Source organism: Ranitomeya imitator, chromosome 9 (genome assembly GCF_032444005.1).
Source record: "Ranitomeya imitator isolate aRanImi1 chromosome 9, aRanImi1.pri, whole genome shotgun sequence".
Classification (NCBI taxonomy): Eukaryota; Metazoa; Chordata; class Amphibia; order Anura; family Dendrobatidae; genus Ranitomeya; species Ranitomeya imitator.
The window spans coordinates 1,067,414-1,089,113 of record NC_091290.1 but is presented as its reverse complement, the minus strand read 5'-3'; the positions used below and the strand labels follow the sequence as shown (position 1 = coordinate 1,089,113).

Genomic DNA, 21,700 nt, shown 5'->3' with positions numbered 1-21,700 from the left:
ATACAGCTTGAGTGCACCCTTTACAAGTGTTTGTGGCCTTTCGTCATGTGACTCGTCCGTTGAGAAGGTTTTTTAGTTTATTTTTGTTAATAAAGAAGATTCCATTATTTTCTTCTGTGGATGAGACCCTCTGGTCCGTGAGAGACCACCTTAATCCAGGATGGATTGCTGGAATAGGGGGACACCCCATAGCTCAGTCCCTCCGAAAAGCCATAGGATTGGGGTGCAGGGGGAGCTTGAGATCACATTTACTTATGGGGGAAAATGTGTGTAAATGGGTTAGTAACTGGCTTAGTGATAGAAAGCAGAGGGTGGTTATAAATGGTATAGTCTCTAACTGGGTCGCTGTCACCAGTGGGGTACCGCAGGGGTCAGTATTGGGACCTGTTCTCTTCAACATATTCATTAATGATCTGGTAGAAGGTTTACACAGTAAAATATCGATATTTGCAGATGATACAAAACTATGTAAAGCAGTTAATACAAGAGAAGATAGTATTCTGCTACAGATGGATCTGGATAAGTTGGAAACTTGGGCTGAAAGGTGGCAGATGAGGTTTAACAATGATAAATGTAAGGTTATACACATGGGAAGAGGGAATCAATATCATCATTACACACTGAACGGGAAACCACTGGGTAAATCTGACAGGGAGAAGGACTTGGGGATCCTAGTTAATGATAAACTTACCTGGAGCAGCCAGTGCCAGGCAGCAGCTGCCAAGGCAAACAGGATCATGGGGTGCATTAAAAGAGGTCTGGATACACATGATGAGAGCATTATACTGCCTCTGTACAAATCCCTAGTTAGACCGCACATGGAGTACTGTGTCCAGTTTTGGGCACCGGTGCTCAGGAAGGATATAATGGAACTAGAGAGAGTACAAAGGAGGGCAACAAAATTAATAAAGGGGATGGGAGAACTACAATACCCAGATAGATTAGCGAAATTAGGATTATTTAGTCTAGAAAAAAGACGACTGAGGGGCGATCTAATAACCATGTATAAGTATATAAGGGGACAATACAAATATCTCGCTGAGGATCTGTTTATACCAAGGAAGGTGACGGGCACAAGGGGGCATTCTTTGCGTCTGGAGGAGAGAAGGTTTTTCCACCAACATAGAAGAGGATTCTTTACTGTTAGGGCGGTGAGAATCTGGAATTGCTTGCCTGAGGAGGTGGTGATGGCGAACTCAGTCGAGGGGTTCAAGAGAGGCCTGGATGTCTTCCTGGAGCAGAACAATATTGTATCATACAATTATTAGGTTCTGTAGAAGGACGTAGATCTGGGTATTTATTATGATGGAATATAGGCTGAACTGGATGGACAAATGTCTTTTTTCGGCCTTACTAACTATGTTACTATGTTACTATGTTACTATGGGGACGGCGTCAGAGCCGCTGGCAAATCTGGAGGGTCCTGGGTCTCTGCCCAGGACTGGTGAGTGGCTGTTCCTCAGATTGCTGGGGCCGGCGATTGGTCGGCGCTGGGGCCGGCGATGGGGCGTGCTTGGGTCGGCGCTGGGTCGGCGCTGGGGCCGGCAATGGGGCGCGCTGGGGCCGGCGATGGGGCGCGCTGCAGCACTTGGAGGTGGGCATCTGAAGGTCCGGGGGAGAAGGTCCAGGTCTGACTCCTGTCACTTGTGCTCTGGAAGGAGAAAAAGGGGAGATCGTTATTCATAGCGCAGGAGGCTGGGACATTTCCAGGCCAGATTCTCGGGGGTCTGCGGCTGAGGAACTTCGGGGGCTTTCACAGTCTTAAGTGTATTCAATCTCCTTTTTAGGATGGGAGACGGCACAGAGTGAATGCTCCTAAGGCAAAACCCTGTAAATGGCCCCTCTCTGGGAAGGCAGGGGGTCTCAGACTCGGGGGTCTCTGACGGACGGAGGGCCTGATGTCTTCTTCACATTATTTGACATTTTATTTTGCTTGTTTGTATTGTAGAAAGAACACACGGGGCGTCTTGTGATCGGAGACCACAAATCCACGTCACACTTCCGGTCAGGTAAGGAGCTGTGAGGGGCCATTTATGGCCTGACGCCCTGCTGCACGGATCGCCGGCGTACAAGGACGGTGTCTCCTCTGTGGTGGTTGAACCTTCATCTGTGTCTGTTGGAAAGTTCCAGAACCTGATATCAGAATGTTTTGGCTCCTCCTCGCCTTCTCCAGGCGCCTTGTCCTTGTGTTCCCGGGTGTCACACCCTTCTGTGAACACCTCCCTGCAGACTACACTCACCCTTCTACCGTTCGCGGACGTGTCCTTAGGGCGCGGTCTGTGGAGCCTCGATGCTTCGGTGGAATCCTCATCTCCCTCCTTCATCAGGGCTTTGTGCTGTGCTGCTTTGACATCTGCTGACCCAAGGCCTTAAAGGGAATCTGTGATCGTCCCTCCTGAGCTGTCTTCATGGCCACAAGTCATAGGAAGCTCATTTCAGAGAAATCCAGTTTTCTTATATGTAAATGAGCTGTTCCAGGCTATGGGTGGGGCATAGATCTTCCTGAGACCCCGCCTCCACAGCTGCTCATAAATGACAAGGACAGCAAAAGTGACCTTTGTCTCTTACAAACACTTTTGCTACAGTTGTCACAGCTCTGCTGTATTGTCCTTGCTCCTGTGAGATTGGTATAATCACACACCGCTCTGCAGTGAGATCAGGAGAGCAGAGCGCGGCCATAACACTGGTGACCATGACACTGGCAACACTGGTGACCATGACACTGGTAACACTGGTGACCATGACACTGGTAACACTGGTGGCCATCACACTGGTGACGTCACACTGGTAACACTGGTGACCATCACACAGCACACTGGTAACATTGGTGACGTAACACAGCACACTAGTAACACTGGTGACCATGACACTGGTAACACTGGTGGCCATCACACTGGTGACATCACACTGGTAACACTGGTGACCATCACACTGATGACTATCACACAGCACACTGGTAACATTGGTGACGTAACACAGCACACTAGTAACACTGGTGACCATGACACTGGTAACACTGGTGACCATCACACAGCACACTGGTAACATTGGTGACGTAACACAGCACACTAGTAACACTGGTGACCATGACACTGGTAATACTGGTGACCATCACACAGCACACTGGTAACACTGGTGACCAGCACACTGGTAACCATCACACAGCACACTGGTAACACTGGTGACCATGACACTGGTAACACTGGTGGCCATCACACTGGTGACGTCACACTGGTAACACTGGTGGCCATCACACTGGTGACGTCACACTGGTAACACTGGTGACCATCACACTGGTGACCATCACACAGCACACTGGCAACACTGGTGACCATGACACTGGTAACACTGGTGGCCATCACACTGGTGACGTCACACTGGTAACACTGGTGACCATCACACTGGTGACGTCACACTGGTAACACTGGTGGCCATCACACTGGTGACGTCACACTGGTAACACTGGTGACCATCACACTGGTGACCATCACACAGCACACTGGCAACACTGGTGACCATGACACTGGTAACACTGGTGGCCATCACACTGGTGACGTCACACTGGTAACACTGGTGACCATCACACAGCACACTGGTAACATTGGTGACGTAACACAGCACACTAGTAACACTGGTGACCATCACACAGCACACTGGTAACACTGGTGACCATGACACTGGTAATACTGGTGACCATCACACAGCACACTGGTAACACTGGTGACCAGCACACTGGTAATACTGGTGACCATCACACAGCACACTGGTAACACTGGTGACCAGCACACTGGTAACACTGGTGACCAGCACACTGGTAACACTGGTGACCAGCACACTGGTAATACTGGTGACCATCACACAGCACACTGGTAACACTGGTGACCAGCACACTGGTAACACTGGTGACCAGCACACTGGTAATACTGGTGACCAGCACACTGGTAATACTGGTGACCATCACACAACACACTGGTAACACTGGTGACCAGCACACATCACTCTGGTAACTACCCCTGTCAATTACAATACACTTTGTAGGCGGAGTCTCAAAGACCTCTGTGTCCTGCCCATAGATCCTAACAGCTCATTTACATATAAAAAAGTGGAATTATCTGGAATAAGATATCGGGTTGCAGCGATCACGTTGTCATTCTGCTTCCTATGACCTGCAGCCATATAGACGGCTCAGAAGGACGGTCACTCGATAAGCCTTGGTTTCGTTACCTGTGTGGACAGGCTCGTTACCTGTGTGGACAGGCTCGTTACCTGTGTGGACAGGCTCGTTACCTGTGTGGACAGGCTCGTTACCTGTGTGGACAGGCTCGTTACCTGTGTGGACAGGCTCGTTACCTGTGTGGACAGGCTCGTTACCTGTGTGGACAGGCTCGTTACCTGTGTGGACAGGCTCGTTACCTGTGTGGACAGGCTCGTTACCTGTGTGGACAGGCTCGTTACCTGTGTGGACAGGCTCGTTACCTGTGTGGACAGGCTCGTTACCTGTGTGGACAGGCTCGTTACCTGTGTGGACAGGCTCGTTACCTGTGTGGACAGGCTCGTTACCTGTGTGGACAGGCTCGTTACCTGTGTGGACAGGCTCGTTACCTGTGTGGACAGGCTCGTTACCTGTGTGGACAGACGATGGATAAGCAGTAGACTGTCGGCTGTTTTCGGCAGCATATACCGATTTCACAGCACGATGTGCTGCCGAGAATGATGAATCCTACCCAACCTGACGTTCCAGTGTTAAGGCTGCACATGGACAGAGGCGAGTTCTAGGAATTCTGGTGTCCGGTGCCGATGTCTCCACTATCTAATGGTGAGAATCTCCTGTTCCCACAGGAGACGAGGATCGCAGAATGAATGATGAACTGGAGCATCAGTTCCAGCAGAGCATGGACAGCACAACGTCGGGGCGAAACCGGCGGCACTGCGGCCTCGGATTCAGTGAGGTAAGTGCCTGAGTCTGTGCAGTCCAGCGGTAAATCTGTGGAGAGGCTGCCCTCCCCCATGTGTGTGACACAATCCAGAAAATCACATTGAATGATTTTTACATAATTAATTTGCATTTTATTGCATGAAATAAGTATTTGATACAGTAGAAAAACAGAACTTTAATATTTGGTGCAGAAACCTTTGTTTGCTGTTAGAGGTCAGACGTTTCCTGTAGTTGTGGACCAGGTTTGCACACACTGCAGCAGGGATATTGGCCCCCTCCTCCATACAGATCTTCCCCAGATCTTTCAGGCTTTGGGGCTTTTGCTGGGTAACATTGCGTTTCAGATCCCTCCAAAGACTTTCTGTTCCACTCAGGTCTGGAGACCGGCTATCCAGGATCTTGAAATGATTCTTACGGAGCCCCTCCATCGTGGCCCTGGCTGTGTGTTTCGGGTCATTGTCATCCAGCCATCACCCATCTTCAGTTCTCTTACTGAGGGAATGAGGTTGTTGGCCAAAATCTTGTGAAACACAATCCCATCCATCCTCTCTTCAATACGGTGCAGTCTTCCTGTCGCCTTTACAGAAAAGCACCCCCAAAGTATGATGTTTCCCCCACCATGCTTCATGGTTGGGATGGTGTTTGGGGGGTTAGACTCTTTCTTCTTCTTCCTTCAAACACTGTGGGTGGCGTTGATACCAGAAAGCTCTATTTTGGTCTCCTCTGACCACATGACCGTCTCTCATTTGTTATCTGGGTCATCCAGATGGTCGTTGGAGAACCTCTAACGGGCCTGGACATGTGGTGGTGTGAGCAGGGGGACATTCTGTGCCCTGCAGGATTTTAATCCTTGACAGTATAGTGTGTTACTAATGGTGATGTTTGAGACTGTGGTCCCAGCTCTCTTCAGGTCCCTGTAGTTCTGTGCTGATTCCTGACCTTTCTCAGAATAATCTTTACTTCACGAGGCGAGATCTTGCATGGAGCCCCAGACTGACGAAGATTGACAGTCCTTTTGTGTGTTCCATTTGCTAATAATTCTGCCAACAGTTGTTGCCTTCTCACCAAGCTGCTTGCCTGTTGTCCTGTAACCCATCCCAGCCTTGTGCAGGTCTAGTGTCCTTAGACGGCTCTTTGGTCTTGGCCATGGTGGAGAGGTTGGCGTGTGATTGAGTGTGTGGACAGTGTCTTTTATACAGTTAATGAGAGCAGAGCAGGAGGCTTCTTAAAGGAACACTTAACAGGTCAGTGAGAGCCAGAATTCTCGCTGGTTTGTCGGTGATCAAATACTTATTTCATGCAATAAAATGCAATTTAATTATGTAACAATCCTACAATGTGATTTTCTGGATTTTATTCTTAGATTCTGTGTCACAGGTGAAGTGTACGATAAAAATTACAGACCCTCCATTCTTTGTAGGAGGGAAACTTTCAAAAGTTGTCAGCGGATCAGATAGTTATTGTCCCCACTGTATACATAGTAACATAGTAACAAAGTCTTCCTTCAACCTTAGTAACTAGAAGTCCATCTAGTCCAACCCATCGCCTAACCTAACATGCCCTAACATGTTGATCCAGAGGAAGGAAAAAAAATCCCTTGTGGCAAAGAGTAAGCTCCACATTGGGGAAAAAAATTCCTTCCCGACTCCACATACGGCAATCAGACTAGTTCCCTGGATCAACGCCCTATCAAGGAATCTAGTGTATACACCCTGTAACATTATACTTTTCCAGAAAGGTATCCAGTCCCCTCTTACATTTAAGTAACGAATCACTCATTACAGCATCATACGGCAGAGAGTTCCATGGTCTCACTGCTCTTACAGTAAAGAATCCGCGTCTGTTATTATGCTTAAACCTTTTTTCCTCCAGTTGTCGAGGATGCCCCCTTGTCCCTGTTTCAGGTCTATGATTATAAAGATCATCAGAAAGGTCTTTGTACTGTCCGCTCATATATTTATACATTAACTTAAGATCACCCCTTAGTCTTCGTTTTTCCAAACTAAATAGCCCCCAGTGTAATAACCTCTCTTGGTATTGCAGACCCCCCAGTCCTCTAATAACCTTGGTCGCTCTTCTCTGCACCCGCTCCAGTTCAGCTATGTCTTTCTTATACACCGGAGACCAGAACTGTGCACAGTATTCTAAGTGTGGTCGCACTAGTGACTTGTATAGAGGTAAAATTATGTTCTCCTCATGAGCATCTATGCCTCTTTTAATGCATCCCATTATTTTATTTGCCTTTGTAGCAGCTGCCTGACACTGGCCACTGAATATGAGTTTGTCATCCACCCATACACCCAGGTCTTTTTCATTGACGGTTTTGCCCAGAGTTTTAGAATTAAGCACATAATTATACATCTTATTACTTCTACCCAAGTGCATGACCTTACATTTATCCCCATTAAAGCTCATTTGCCATTTATCAGCCCAAGCTTCTAGTTTACATAAATCATCCTGTAATATAAAATTGTCCTCCTCTGTATTGATTACCCTGCAGAGTTTAGTGTCATCTGCAAATATTGAAATTCTGCTCTGAATGCCCCCTACAAGGTCATTAATAAATATGTTAAAAAGAAGAGGGCCCAATACTGACCCCTGTGGTACCCCACTGCTAACCGCGACCCAGTCCGAGTGTGCTCCATTAATAACCACCCTTTGTTTCCTATCCCTGAGCCAGCTCTCAACCCACTTGCACATATTTTCCCCTATCCCCATTATTCTCATTTTATGTATCAACCTTTTGTGTGGCACCGGATCAAAAGCTTTTGAAAAGTCCATATACACTACATCCACTGGGTTCCCTTGGTCCAATCTGGAACTTACCTCTTCATAGAAACTGATCAAATTAGTCTGACATGAACGGTCCCTAGTAAACCCGTGCTGATACTGGGTCATGAGGTTATTCCTCTTCAGATACTCCAGTATAGCGTCCCTTAGAATGCCCTCCAGGATTTTACCCACAGTAGAGGTTAAGCTTACTGACCTATAATTTCCGAGTTCAGTTTTTGTCCCCTTTTTGAATATTGGCACCACATTTGCTATACGCCAGTCCTGTGGCACAGACCCTGTTATTATGGAGTCTTTAAAGATTAAAAATAATGGTCTATCAATGACTGTACTTAATTCCTGCAGTACTCGAGGGTGGATCCCATCCGGGCCCGGAGATTTGTCAATTTTAGTGATTTTTAGACGCCGCCGCACTTCCTGCTGGGTTAAGCAGGTGACATTTAATTGGGAATTTTTATCACTAGTCATTTTGTCTGCCATGGGATTTTCTTGTGTAAATACTGATGAAAAAAAAGTCATTTAGAAAATTGGCTTTTTCCTCATCCTCATCCACCATCTCACCCAGACTATTTTTAAGGGGCCAACACTATCATTTTTTAGTTTCTTACTATTTATGTAGTTAAAGAATATTTTAGGATTATTTTTACTCTCTCTGGCAATGAGTCTCTCTGTCTCAATCTTTGCTGCCTTGATTTGCTTTTTACAGAATTTATTTAATTTTCTGTATTTATTTAATGCCTCCTCACTACCTACTTCCTTTAATTCTCTAAATGCTTTCTTTTTGTCACTTATTGCGCTCTTACAGCTCTATTTAGCCATATTGGTTTCCTCCTATTTCTAGTATGTTTATTCCCATACGGTATATACTGTGCACAGGTCCTATCCAGGATGTTAATAAACGTCTCCCATTTTCTCTGTGTATTTTTGTGTCTCAGGACATCGTCCCAGATAATTGCACCAAGATCCTCTCTCATCCGTTGGAAATTTGCCCTCCTGAAGTTTAGTGTCCTTGTAACCCCTCTACTACACATCTTTTTAAAGGATACATGAAAACTTATTATTTTGTGATCGCTATTTCCCAAGTAACCCCCAACCCTTATATTTGCTATGCGGTCTGGCCTGTTGGTTAATATTAGGTCTAGCAGTGCCCCCCTTCTTGTTGGGTCCTGAACCAGTTGTGAAAGGTAATTGTCTCTCATAATTGTCAAAAACCGATTACCTTTGCTGGAACTGCAGGTTTCTGTTCCCCAATCTATTTCAGGGTAGTTGAAGTCCCCCATAATAATGACTTCTCCTTGAGTCGCAGCTTCATCTATTTGCTTTACGAGAATATTCTCCATTGCTTCCATTATTTTTGGAGATTTATAACAAACCCCTATCAGTAATTTTATTATTTTTCCCCCCTCCCCTTATCTCCACCCACAGGGATTCTACATTTTCATTAAATTCACCTATATTATCACGCCGGATGGGTTTTAAGGACGATTTTACATATAGACACACCCCTCCCCCTCGCTTATCTGTACGGTCATTTCTGAACAGGCTATAGCCCTGCAAGTTAACAGCCCGGTCATGGCTCTCATCCAGCCACGTTTCGGATATCCCCACTATGTCATATTTATGCTCCAACAACATTAGTTCCAATTCGTCCATGTTGTTGGCGAGGCTTCTGGCATCACGTAGGAGTCCCAAGACTGCTGTATACACATCACATAGGAGACCTGGGGCATGGGCATCACAGATGCTTCGGTCTTCTTCTGTAGGACGGGAGCGCATTGTATGTGATCTCCCTCAAAGTACGTCCTGATCGATGTTCTTTCATTGCACGCCCTGCAACATTCAATAGTGAGCGCTGCGTGCACACGGTTGCGAAGTAAGACAAAATGAGGGCTGGCAGCCGTCAAAATGCACTTGCTAGCCCGAGCACTGTGGTTTCCAGGAATCTGCCCTGTGGGCCTGAGGTTTGGCACCCCTGGTCTAGAACATGGAAGAGGGCAAAAGAGATGACTTCTCCTGCCCCATCAGGACTGCACAGGCCCTGCAATCCGCACCAATCACTTCCTGCCATTTCTTTCTGCTGCTGGATGACGCCGTGTAATACAGGGATACTCATCTGATTACATCATAGATTTACTGGGGGGGGGTTCCTGGTTGGTGCAGACCATTGCATTTAATGTAGGGCACCTGCTCACTAGTGATATAATCGTCACATTCATATGTGATCCCCGGGGGGGCCGCAGTACAGGAGTCTGATGTCATCGTCACATTCATACGTGATCCCCAGGGGGCCGCCGTACAGGAGTCTGTGATGTCATCGTCACATTCATACGTGATCCCCGGGGGGGCCGCAGTACAGGAGTCTGTGATGTCATCGTCATATTCATACGTGATCCCCGGGGGGCCGCCGTACAGGAGTCTGTGATGTCATCGTCACATTCATACGTGATCCCCAGGGGGCCGCCGTACAGGAGTCTGTGATGTCATCGTCACATTCATACGTGATCCCCGGGGGGGCCGCCGTACAGGAGTCTGTGATGTCATCGTCACATTCATACGTGATCCCCGGGGGGGCCGCCGTACAGGAGTCTGATGTCATCATCACATTCATACGTGATCCCCAGGGGGCCGCCGTACAGGAGTCTGTGATGTCATCGTCACATTCATACGTGATCCCCGGGGGCCGCCGTACAGGAGTCTGTGATGTCATCGTCACATTCATACGTGATCCCCGGGGGGCCGCCGTACAGGAGTCTGTGATGTCATCGTCACATTCATACGTGATCCCCGGGGGGGCCGCAGTACAGGAGTCTGATGTCATCGTCACATTCATACGTGATCCCCAGGGGGCCGCCGTACAGGAGTCTGTGATGTCATCGTCACATTCATACGTGATCCCCGGGGGGGCCGCAGTACAGGAGTCTGATGTCATCGTCACATTCATACGTGATCCCCAGGGGGCCGCCGTACAGGAGTCTGATGTCATCGTCACATTCATACGTGATCCCCAGGGGGCCGCCGTACAGGAGTCTGTGATGTCATCGTCACATTCATATGTGATCCCCGGGGGGGCCGCCGTACAGGAGTCTGTGATGTCATCGTCACATTCATATGTGATCCCCGGGGGGCCGCAGTACAGGAGTCTGATGTCATCATCACATTCATACGTGATCCCCGGGGGGGCCGCAGTACAGGAGTCTGTGATGTCATCGTCACATTCATACGTGATCCCCGGGGGGGCCGCCGTACAGGAGTCTGTGATGTCATCGTCATATTCATACATGATCCCCGGGGGGGCCGCCGTACAGGAGTCTGTGATGTCATCGTCACATTCATACGTGATCCCCGGGGGGCCGCCGTACAGGAGTCTGATGTCATCGTCACATTCATACGTGATCCCCGGGGGGGCCGCCGTACAGGAGTCTGATGTCATCGTCACATTCATACGTGATCCCCGGGGGCCGCCGTACAGGAGTCTGTGATGTCATCGTCATATTCATACGTGATCCCCCGGGGGCCGCCGTACAGGAGTCTGTGATGTCATCGTCACATTCATACGTGATCCCCGGGGGGCCGCCGTACAGGAGTCTGATGTCATCGTCACATTCATACGTGATCCCCGGGGGGGCCGCCGTACAGGAGTCTGATGTCATCGTCACATTCATACGTGATCCCCGGGGGCCGCCGTACAGGAGTCTGTGATGTCATCGTCACATTCATACGTGATCCCCCGGGGGCCGCCGTACAGGAGTCTGTGATGTCATCGTCACATTCATATGTGATCCCCGGGGGGGCCGCCGTACAGGAGTCTGTGATGTCATCGTCACATTCATACATGATCCCCGGGGGGCCGCCGTACAGGAGTCTGTGATGTCATCGTCTCATTCATACGTGATCCCCGGGGGGGCCGCCGTACAGGAGTCTGTGATGTCATCGTCTCATTCATACGTGATCCCCGGGGGCCGCCGTACAGGAGTCTGTGATGTCATCGTCATATTCATACGTAATCCCCGGGGGGCCGCAGTACAGGAGTCTGTGATGTCATCGTCATATTCATACATGATCCCCGGGGGGGCCGCCGTACAGGAGTCTGTGATGTCATCGTCATATTCATACATGATCCCCGGGGGGGCCGCCGTACAGGAGTCTGTGATGTCATCGTCATATTCATACGTAATCCCCGGGGGCCGCCGTACAGGAGTCTGTGATGTCATCGTCACATTCATACGTGATCCCCGGGGGGCCGCCGTACAGGAGTCTGATGTCATCGTCACATTCATATGTGATCCCCGGGGGGCCGCAGTACAGGAGTCTGATGTCATCGTCACATTCATACGTGATCCCCGGGGGGGCCGCCGTGCAGGAGTCTGTGATGTCATCGTCACATTCATACGTGATCCCCGGGGGGCCGCCGTACAGGAGTCTGTGATGTCATCGTCATATTCATACGTGATCCCCGGGGGGCCGCCGTACAGGAGTCTGATGTCATCGTCACATTCATATGTGATCCCCGGGGGCCGCCGTACAGGAGTCTGTGATGTCATCGTCACATTCATACGTGATCCCCGGGGGGGCCGCCGTACAGGAGTCTGTGATGTCATCGTCACATTCATACGTGATCCCCGGGGGGCCGCAGTACAGGAGTCTGATGTCATCGTCACATTCATACGTGATCCCCGGGGGCCGCCGTACAGGAGTCTGTGATGTCATCGTCACATTCATACGTGATCCCCCGGGGGCCGCCGTACAGGAGTCTGTGATGTCATCGTCACATTCATATGTGATCCCCGGGGGGGCCGCCGTACAGGAGTCTGTGATGTCATCGTCACATTCATACGTGATCCCCGGGGGGCCGCCGTACAGGAGTCTGATGTCATCGTCACATTCATATGTGATCCCCGGGGGGCCGCAGTACAGGAGTCTGATGTCATCGTCACATTCATACGTGATCCCCGGGGGGGCCGCCGTGCAGGAGTCTGTGATGTCATCGTCACATTCATACGTGATCCCCGGGGGGCCGCCGTACAGGAGTCTGTGATGTCATCGTCACATTCATACGTGATCCCCGGGGGGCCGCCGTACAGGAGTCTGTGATGTCATCGTCTCATTCATACGTGATCCCCGGGGGGGCCGCCGTACAGGAGTCTGTGATGTCATCGTCACATTCATACGTGATCCCCGGGGGCCGCCGTACAGGAGTCTGTGATGTCATCGTCACATTCATACGTGATCCCCGGGGGGGCCGCCGTACAGGAGTCTGATGTCATCGTCACATTCATACGTGATCCCCGGGGGGGCCGCCGTACAGGAGTCTGTGATGTCATCGTCACATTCATACGTGATTCCCGGGGGCCGCCGTACAGGAGTCTGTGATGTCATCGTCATATTCATACGTGATCCCCGGGGGGCCGCAGTACAGGAGTCTGATGTCATCGTCACATTCATACGTGATCCCCGGGGGGGCCGCCGTACAGGAGTCTGTGATGTCATCGTCACATTCATACGTGATTCCCGGGGGCCGCCGTACAGGAGTCTGTGATGTCATCGTCATATTCATACGTGATCCCCGGGGGGCCGCCGTACAGGAGTCTGATGTCATCGTCACATTCATATGTGATCCCCGGGGGGCCGCAGTACAGGAGTCTGATGTCATCGTCACATTCATACGTGATTCCCGGGGGCCGCCGTACAGGAGTCTGTGATGTCATCGTCATATTCATACGTGATCCCCGGGGGGGCCGCAGTACAGGAGTCTGATGTCATCGTCACATTCATACGTGATCCCCGGGGGGGCCGCCGTACAGGAGTCTGTGATGTCATCGTCACATTCATACGTGATTCCCGGGGGCCGCCGTACAGGAGTCTGTGATGTCATCGTCATATTCATACGTGATCCCCGGGGGGCCGCCGTACAGGAGTCTGATGTCATCGTCACATTCATATGTGATCCCCGGGGGGCCGCAGTACAGGAGTCTGATGTCATCGTCACATTCATACGTGATCCCCGGGGGGGCCGCCGTACAGGAGTCTGATGTCATCGTCACATTCATACGTGATCCCCGGGGGGGCCGCCGTACAGGAGTCTGTGATGTCATCGTCACTTTCATACGTGATCCCCGGGGGCCGCCGTACAGGAGTCTGTGATGTCATCGTCACATTCATACGTGATCCCCGGGGGGCCGCAGTACAGGAGTCTGTGATGTCATCGTCACATTCATACGTGATCCCCGGGGGGCCGCCGTACAGGAGTCTGATGTCATCGTCACATTCATATGTGATCCCCGGGGGGCCGCAGTACAGGAGTCTGATGTCATCGTCACATTCATACGTGATCCCCGGGGGGGCCGCCGTACAGGAGTCTGTGATGTCATCGTCATATTCATACGTGATCCCCGGGGGCCGCCGTACAGGAGTCTGATGTCATCGTCACATTCATACGTGATCCCCGGGGGCCGCCGTACAGGAGTCTGTGATGTCATCGTCACATTCATACGTGATCCCCGGGGGGGCCGCCGTACAGGAGTCTGATGTCATCGTCACATTCATACGTGATCCCCGGGGGCCGCCGTACAGGAGTCTGATGTCATCGTCACATTCATACGTGATCCCCGGGGGGCCGCCGTACAGGAGTCTGATGTCATCGTCATATTCATACGTGATCCCCGGGGGCCGCCGTACAGGAGTCTGTGATGTCATCGTCACATTCATACCTGATCCCCGGGGGGCCGCCGTACAGGAGTCTGTGATGTCATCGTCACATTCATACGTGATCCCCGGGGGGCCGCCGTACAGGAGTCTGTGATGTCATCGTCATATTTATACGTGATCCCCGGGGGCCGCCGTACAGGAGTCTGTGATGTCATCGTCACATTCATACGTGATCCCCAGGGGGCCGCCGTACAGGAGTCTGTGATGTCATCGTCACATTCATACGTGATCCCCGGGGGGGCCGCAGTACAGGAGTCTGTGATGTCATCGTCACATTCATACGTGATCCCCGGGGGGCCGCAGTACAGGAGTCTGTGATGTCATCGTCACATTCATACGTGATCCCCGGGGGGCCGCAGTACAGGAGTCTGTGATGTCATCGTCACATTCATACGTGATCCCCGGGGGGCCGCAGTACAGGAGTCTGTGATGTCATCGTCACATTCATACGTGATCCCCGGGGGGGCCGCCGTTCAGGAGTTTGTGATGTCATCGTCACTTTCATACGTGATCCCCGGGGGGCCGCAGTACAGGAGTCTGTGATGTCATCGTCACATTCATACGTGATCCCCGGGGGGGCCGCCGTTCAGGAGTTTGTGATGTCATCGTCATATTCATACGTGATCCCCGGGGGGGCCGCCGTACAGGAGTCTGTGATGTCATCGTCTCATTCATACGTGATCCCCGGGGGGGCCGCCGTACAGGAGTCTGTGATGTCATCGTCTCATTCATACGTGATCCCCGGGGGGGCCGCCGTACAGGAGTCTGTGATGTCATCGTCACATTCATATGTGATCCCCGGGGGGGCCGCCGTACAGGAGTCTGTGATGTCATCGTCATATTCATACGTGATCCCCGGGGGGGGCCGCCGTACAGGAGTCTGATGTCATCGTCACATTCATACGTGATCCCCGGGGGGCCGCAGTACAGGAGTCTGTGATGTCATCGTCACATTCATACTTGATCCCCGGGGGCCGCCGTACAGGAGTCTGTGATGTCATCGTCACATTCATACGTGATCCCCGGGGGGGCCGCAGTACAGGAGTCTGATGTCATCGTCACATTCATACGTGATCCCCGGGGGGGCCGCCGTACAGGAGTCTGATGTCATCGTCATATTCATATGTGATCCCCGGGGGGGCCGCAGTACAGGAGTCTGATGTCATCGTCACATTCATACGTGATCCCCGGGGGGGCCGCCGTACAGGAGTCTGATGTCATCGTCATATTCATATGTGATCCCCGGGGGGGCCGCCGTACAGGAGTCTGTGATGTCATCGTCACATTCATATGTGATCCCCGGGGGGGCCGCAGTACAGGAGTCTGTGATGTCATCGTCATATTCATACTTGATCCCCGGGGGGCCGCAGTACAGGAGTCTGATGTCATCGTCACATTCATACGTGATCCCCGGGGGGCCGCAGTACAGGAGTCTGTGATGTCATCGTCATATTCATACGTGATCCCCGGGGGGGCCGCAGTACAGGAGTCTGTGATGTCATCGTCACATTCATACGTGATCCCCGGGGGGCCGCAGTACAGGAGTCTGTGATGTCATCGTCACATTCATATGTGATCCCCGGGGGGGCCGCAGTACAGGAGTCTGTGATGTCATCGTCACATTCATACGTGATCCCCGGGGGGCCGCCGTACAGGAGTCTGATGTCATCGTCACTTTCATACGTGATCCCCGGGGGGCCGCCGTACAGGAGTCTGTGATGTCATCGTCACATTCATATGTGATCCCCGGGGGGGCCGCAGTACAGGAGTCTGTGATGTCATCGTCACATTCATACGTGATCCCCGGGGGGCCGCAGTACAGGAGTCTGTGATGTCATCGTCATATTCATACGTGATCCCCGGGGGGCCGCAGTACAGGAGTCTGTGATGTCATCGTCACATTCATACGTGATCCCCGGGGGGGCCGCAGTACAGGAGTCTGTGATGTCATCGTCACATTCATACGTGATCCCCAGGGGGCCGCCGTACAGGAGTCTGTGATGTCATCGTCACATTCATATGTGATCCCCGGGGGGGCCGCAGTACAGGAGTCTGATGTCATCGTCATATTCATACGTGATCCCCGGGGGCCGCCGTACAGGAGTCTGTGATGTCATCGTCATATTCATACGTGATCCCCGGGGGGGCCGCCGTACAGGAGTCTGTGATGTCATCGTCATATTCATACGTGATCCCCGGGGGGCCGCCGTACAGGAGTCTGATGTCATCGTCACATTCATACGTGATCCCCGGGGGCCGCCGTACAGGAGTCTGATGTCATCGTCACTTTCATACGTGATCCCCGGGGGCCGCCGTACAGGAGTCTGATGTCATCGTCATATTCATACGTGATCCCCGGGGGCCGCCGTACAGGAGTCTGTGATGTCATCGTCACATTCATATGTGATCCCCGGGGGGCCGCCGTACAGGAGTCTGATGTCATCGTCACATTCATACGTGATCCCCGGGGGCCGCCGTACAGGAGTCTGATGTCATCGTCACTTTCATACGTGATCCCCGGGGGGCCGCAGTACAGGAGTCTGTGATGTCATCGTCACATTCATACGTGATCCCCGGGGGGCCGCAGTACAGGAGTCTGTGATGTCATCGTCACATTCATACGTGATCCCCGGGGGCCGCCGTACAGGAGTCTGTGATGTCATCGTCATATTCATACGTGATCCCCGGGGGGCCGCCGTACAGGAGTCTGTGATGTCATCGTCACATTCATACGTAATCCCCGGGGGCCGCAGTACAGGAGTCTGATGTCATCGTCATATTCATACGTGATCCCCGGGGGGGCCGCCGTACAGGAGTCTGTGATGTCATCGTCATATTCATACGTGATCCCCGGGGGGGCCGCAGTACAGGAGTCTGTGATGTCATCGTCACATTCATACGTGATCCCCGGGGGCCGCCGTACAGGAGTCTGTGATGTCATCGTCATATTCATACGTGATCCCCAGGGGGCCGCCGTACAGGAGTCTGTGATGTCATCGTCACATTCATACGTGATCCCCCGGGGGGGCCGCCGTACAGGAGTCTGTGATGTCATCGTCATATTCATACCTGATCCCCGGGGGGCCGCCGTACAGGAGTCTGTGATGTCATCGTCACATTCATACGTAATCCCCGGGGGGCCGCCGTACAGGAGTCTGTGATGTCATCGTCATATTCATACGTGATCCCCGGGGGGGCCGCCGTACAGGAGTCTGTGATGTCATCGTCATATTCATACGTGATCCCCGGGGGGCCGCAGTACAGGAGTCTGTGATGTCATCGTCACATTCATACGTGATCCCCGGGGGCCGCCGTACAGGAGTCTGTGATGTCATCGTCATATTCATACGTGATCCCCGGGGGGGCCGCCGTACAGGAGTCTGTGATGTCATCGTCACATTCATACGTGATCCCCGGGGGGGCCGCCGTACAGGAGTCTGTGATGTCATCGTCACATTCATACGTGATCCCCGGGGGGGCCGCCGTACAGGAGTCTGTGATGTCATCGTCATATTCATACGTGATCCCCGGGGGGCCGCCGTACAGGAGTCTGTGATGTCATCGTCACATTCATACGTGATCCCCGGGGGCCGCCGTACAGGAGTCTGTCATGTCATCGTCACATTCATACGTGATCCCCGGGGGGGCCGCCGTACAGGAGTCTGTGATGTCATCGTCACATTCATACGTGATCCCCGGGGGGGCCGCAGTACAGGAGTCTGTGATGTCATCGTCACATTCATACGTGATCCCCGGGGGGGCCGCCGTACAGGAGTCTGTGATGTCATCGTCACATTCATACGTGATCCCCGGGGGGCCGCCGTACAGGAGTCTGATGTCATCGTCACATTCATACGTGATCCCCGGGGGGCCGCCGTACAGGAGTCTGTGATGTCATCGTCACATTCATACGTGATCCCCGGGGGGGCCGCCGTACAGGAGTCTGTGATGTCATCGTCATATTCATACGTGATCCCCGGGGGGGCCGCCGTACAGGAGTCTGTGATGTCATCGTCATATTCATACGTGATCCCCGGGGGGGCCGCCGTACAGGAGTCTGTGATGTCATCGTCATATTCATACGTGATCCCCGGGGGGCCGCCGTACAGGAGTCTGTGATGTCATCGTCACATTCATACGTGATCCCCGGGGGGCCGCAGTACAGGAGTCTGTGATGTCATCGTCACATTCATACGTGATCCCCGGGGGGGCCGCCGTACAGGAGTCTGTGATGTCATCGTCACATTCATACGTGATCCCCGGGGGGGGCCGCCGTACAGGAGTCTGTGATGTCATCGTCACATTCATACGTGATCCCCGGGGGGGGCCGCCGTACAGGAGTCTGTGATGTCATCGTCACATTCATACGTGATCCCCGGGGGGCCGCCGTACAGGAGTTTGTGATGTCATCGTCATATTCATACGTGATCCCCGGGGGCCGCCGTACAGGAGTTTGTGATGTCATCGTCATATTCATACGTGATCCCCGGGGGCCGCCGTACAGGAGTCTGTGATGTCATCGTCACATTCATACGTGATCCCCGGGGGGCCGCCGTACAGGAGTCTGTGATGTCATCGTCACATTCATACGTGATCCCCGGGGGGCCGCCGTACAGGAGTCTGTGATGTCATCGTCTCATTCATACGTGATCCCCGGGGGGGCCGCCGTACAGGAGTCTGTGATGTCATCGTCATATTCATACGTGATCCCCGGGGGGGCCGCCGTACAGGAGTCTGTGATGTCATCGTCACATTCATACGTGATCCCCGGGGGGGCCGCCGTACAGGAGTCTGATGTCATCGTCACATTCATACGTGATCCCCGGGGGGGCCGCCGTACAGGAGTCTGATGTCATCGTCATATTCATACGTGATCCCCGGGGGGCCGCCGTACAGGAGTCTGTGATGTCATCGTCATATTCATACGTAATCCCCGGGGGCCGCCGTACAGGAGTCTGTGATGTCATCGTCACATTCATACGTGATCCCCGGGGGGCCGCCGTACAGGAGTCTGTGATGTCATCGTCACATTCATACGTGATCCCCGGGGGGGCCGCCGTACAGGAGTCTGTGATGTCATCGTCATATTCATACGTGATCCCCGGGGGGGCCGCCGTACAGGAGTCTGTGATGTCATCGTCATATTTATACGTGATCCCCAGGGGGCCGCCGTACAGGAGTCTGTGATGTCATCGTCATATTCATACGTGATCCCCGGGGGGCCGCCGTACAGGAGTCTGTGATGTCATCGTCACATTCATACGTGATCCCCGGGGGCCGCCGTACAGGAGTCTGTGATGTCATCGTCACATTCATACGTGATCCCCGGGGGGGCTGCAGTACAGGAGTCTGTGATGTCATCGTCATATTCATACGTGATCCCCGGGGGCCGCCGTACAGGAGTCTGTGATGTCACTGGTGTTGCCCCTTCCGTGGCTTTCGTGGTGCAGGGGGTCTATTTCCAGCCTGTGTTGGTCACAAATTCCAGGCAATCTGCTACTACCCCATGGATTTCCTGGCTTTTCTGGGTGGGCTCCTCATTGTCTGTGTCTTCCGGTGTGAGGTTGGGTTCCCACCATTTATTACTACGTATCCGCTGTTCTGGGGTCCGGTTTCCCTCAGTTTGTAAATGTTCTTACATTTTTCTTTATATGTCATTGATCATTACTTTATCTGTAGCCCCCCAGTTCTGAAGAAAAGCAGACGCCAGAAAACCCCCCTAAGGAAGAGAAGCAGGCGGATTTAAGTGCCAGTGACGCAGAGACTGGAGCAGCGGAGACCACCGACCAGAGCGCCCCTGAGCGACAAAACAGTAACGACCGCGCCAACGAGAAGACGCCCAAGTGCAGCTACAAAATGCAGTTTGTCAAGTCCAGCGGATTCTGACCCCATATGTCTGGGGCAGCTGAGACACTAGAAGGTAAACACGTGCCCACCTGTGACCCACATTGGACGCCCCGGGCCGGACCCCACACTCCGGCGTCGCTGACAATGGTGGTGACACTGCTCGGCCTCGGATCTGCTCCTTGCGGCAGGGAGGATTTGGGGCATTTTTATACTTTCTTCTGTGATAATGACGCCTTGTTCATCTGGAGAACTTTCTGGTGGAATAAACCTGGGATGAGGCTGAACCGTGGTGGTGTCTGCACAGACGTGGAACGAGGCCTGGCCTGCAATCGCCTCCTGTCGGGGCCTTCGCTTGCTGGTGACCCCTGTCGTGGATCTGTCTCCTTGAGGAACCTTTTCTTGAATTCTTAAAATAACCCTTCAGCTCTGATACAAAGTGTCTGTGGATGTTACTAATGCACAGACTCCATACCTGATCCCAAACACGTGGCCCTTCCTCTGTGCACAAAATGGCCGCTGCAGGGAGTCAGAGCCTCTGTTCCCAGCGCTGAGGAGGCCCGGAAACGTGGCCGAGATGTCTCTACACTCCCATTTCAGGCAGAGGACGGGTTGGAGTACGGGGTCTGTGCAGTAGAACATGGGGTCTTTGGGTTGGATTGGTGATCTTCGCCCCACCCTTCCTGATTTCTTACTTTGAGAGGTGGTGAATGTAGGGGCGCAGTGCATCCTTTGCGGTCGGCGTGCTGTTTGCTCTGGGGTTCAGCAGGAATATTGCAGCAAATGTTTATTGGACAGAATATTCGAAACCGGAGCCAGATAGCAGAACGCAGTGGATTGTCTGCAGCACAGAGTGTTTCAGCGTAGTGGTGAGATGATGTGCGTATGGAGACCTGTGATTGATGGGCCGGAGCCGCTGGGCAGTGCCAATTGTGTGTGTGGCAAGGCTGCCAGCGACTGGCGGGGTGCGCGGATGTGACGTGTCCTCGATTCTCCAAACACATGTAAGAAAATGGCAGAATCCCCGTCCTGTGGTTTTCTGGAGCGGGCGCCAATCTCTGACAGCAGGTTATAGCCAGCAGGGGTCGCCCGCGGCAGCCATGTTTGTGCTCCATCCACAGCCTTCCCTGCCTAGGAGACTTCGCTGTATACCGCCATTATACATAGAACAGACGATTGCAGGTTCAAGTCTCCTAGAAAAAAAAAGTGATTCCTGCGCCGCCATGAAAAACAAAGCAAAAATCTAAATCCGTTTGTCATCGTCGTGCTGGTAAAAGTCCGATCATCTTGTAAAACTCGATCCTCACAGTAAACGCCTTAAAGAAACAAATCAAACTCCAGAATTGCTGTGTTCTGCTGCACCGCCCCGAGAAATGAAAAGCGACTCCGGCCACCAATTACCGGAAAACCACCGAGGAATCGCGA

General features: G+C 52.3%; 1 protein-coding gene across 1 annotated transcript in view; it reads left to right on the top strand.

Moving 5' to 3' along the window:
• Window positions 1-20,562, top strand: part of C9H11orf58 (chromosome 9 C11orf58 homolog) — a 39,502-nt gene extending 18,940 nt beyond the window's left edge. The window contains exons 3-5 of the mRNA XM_069740402.1: window positions 1,949-2,009; window positions 4,840-4,949; window positions 20,111-20,562. Coding sequence (XP_069596503.1) covers window positions 1,949-2,009; window positions 4,840-4,949; window positions 20,111-20,317 — 378 coding nt within the window. The 3' untranslated portion in view covers window positions 20,318-20,562. The remainder of the gene's footprint in view (window positions 1-1,948; window positions 2,010-4,839; window positions 4,950-20,110) is intronic.
• Window positions 20,563-21,700: the final 1,138 nt, after the last annotated feature.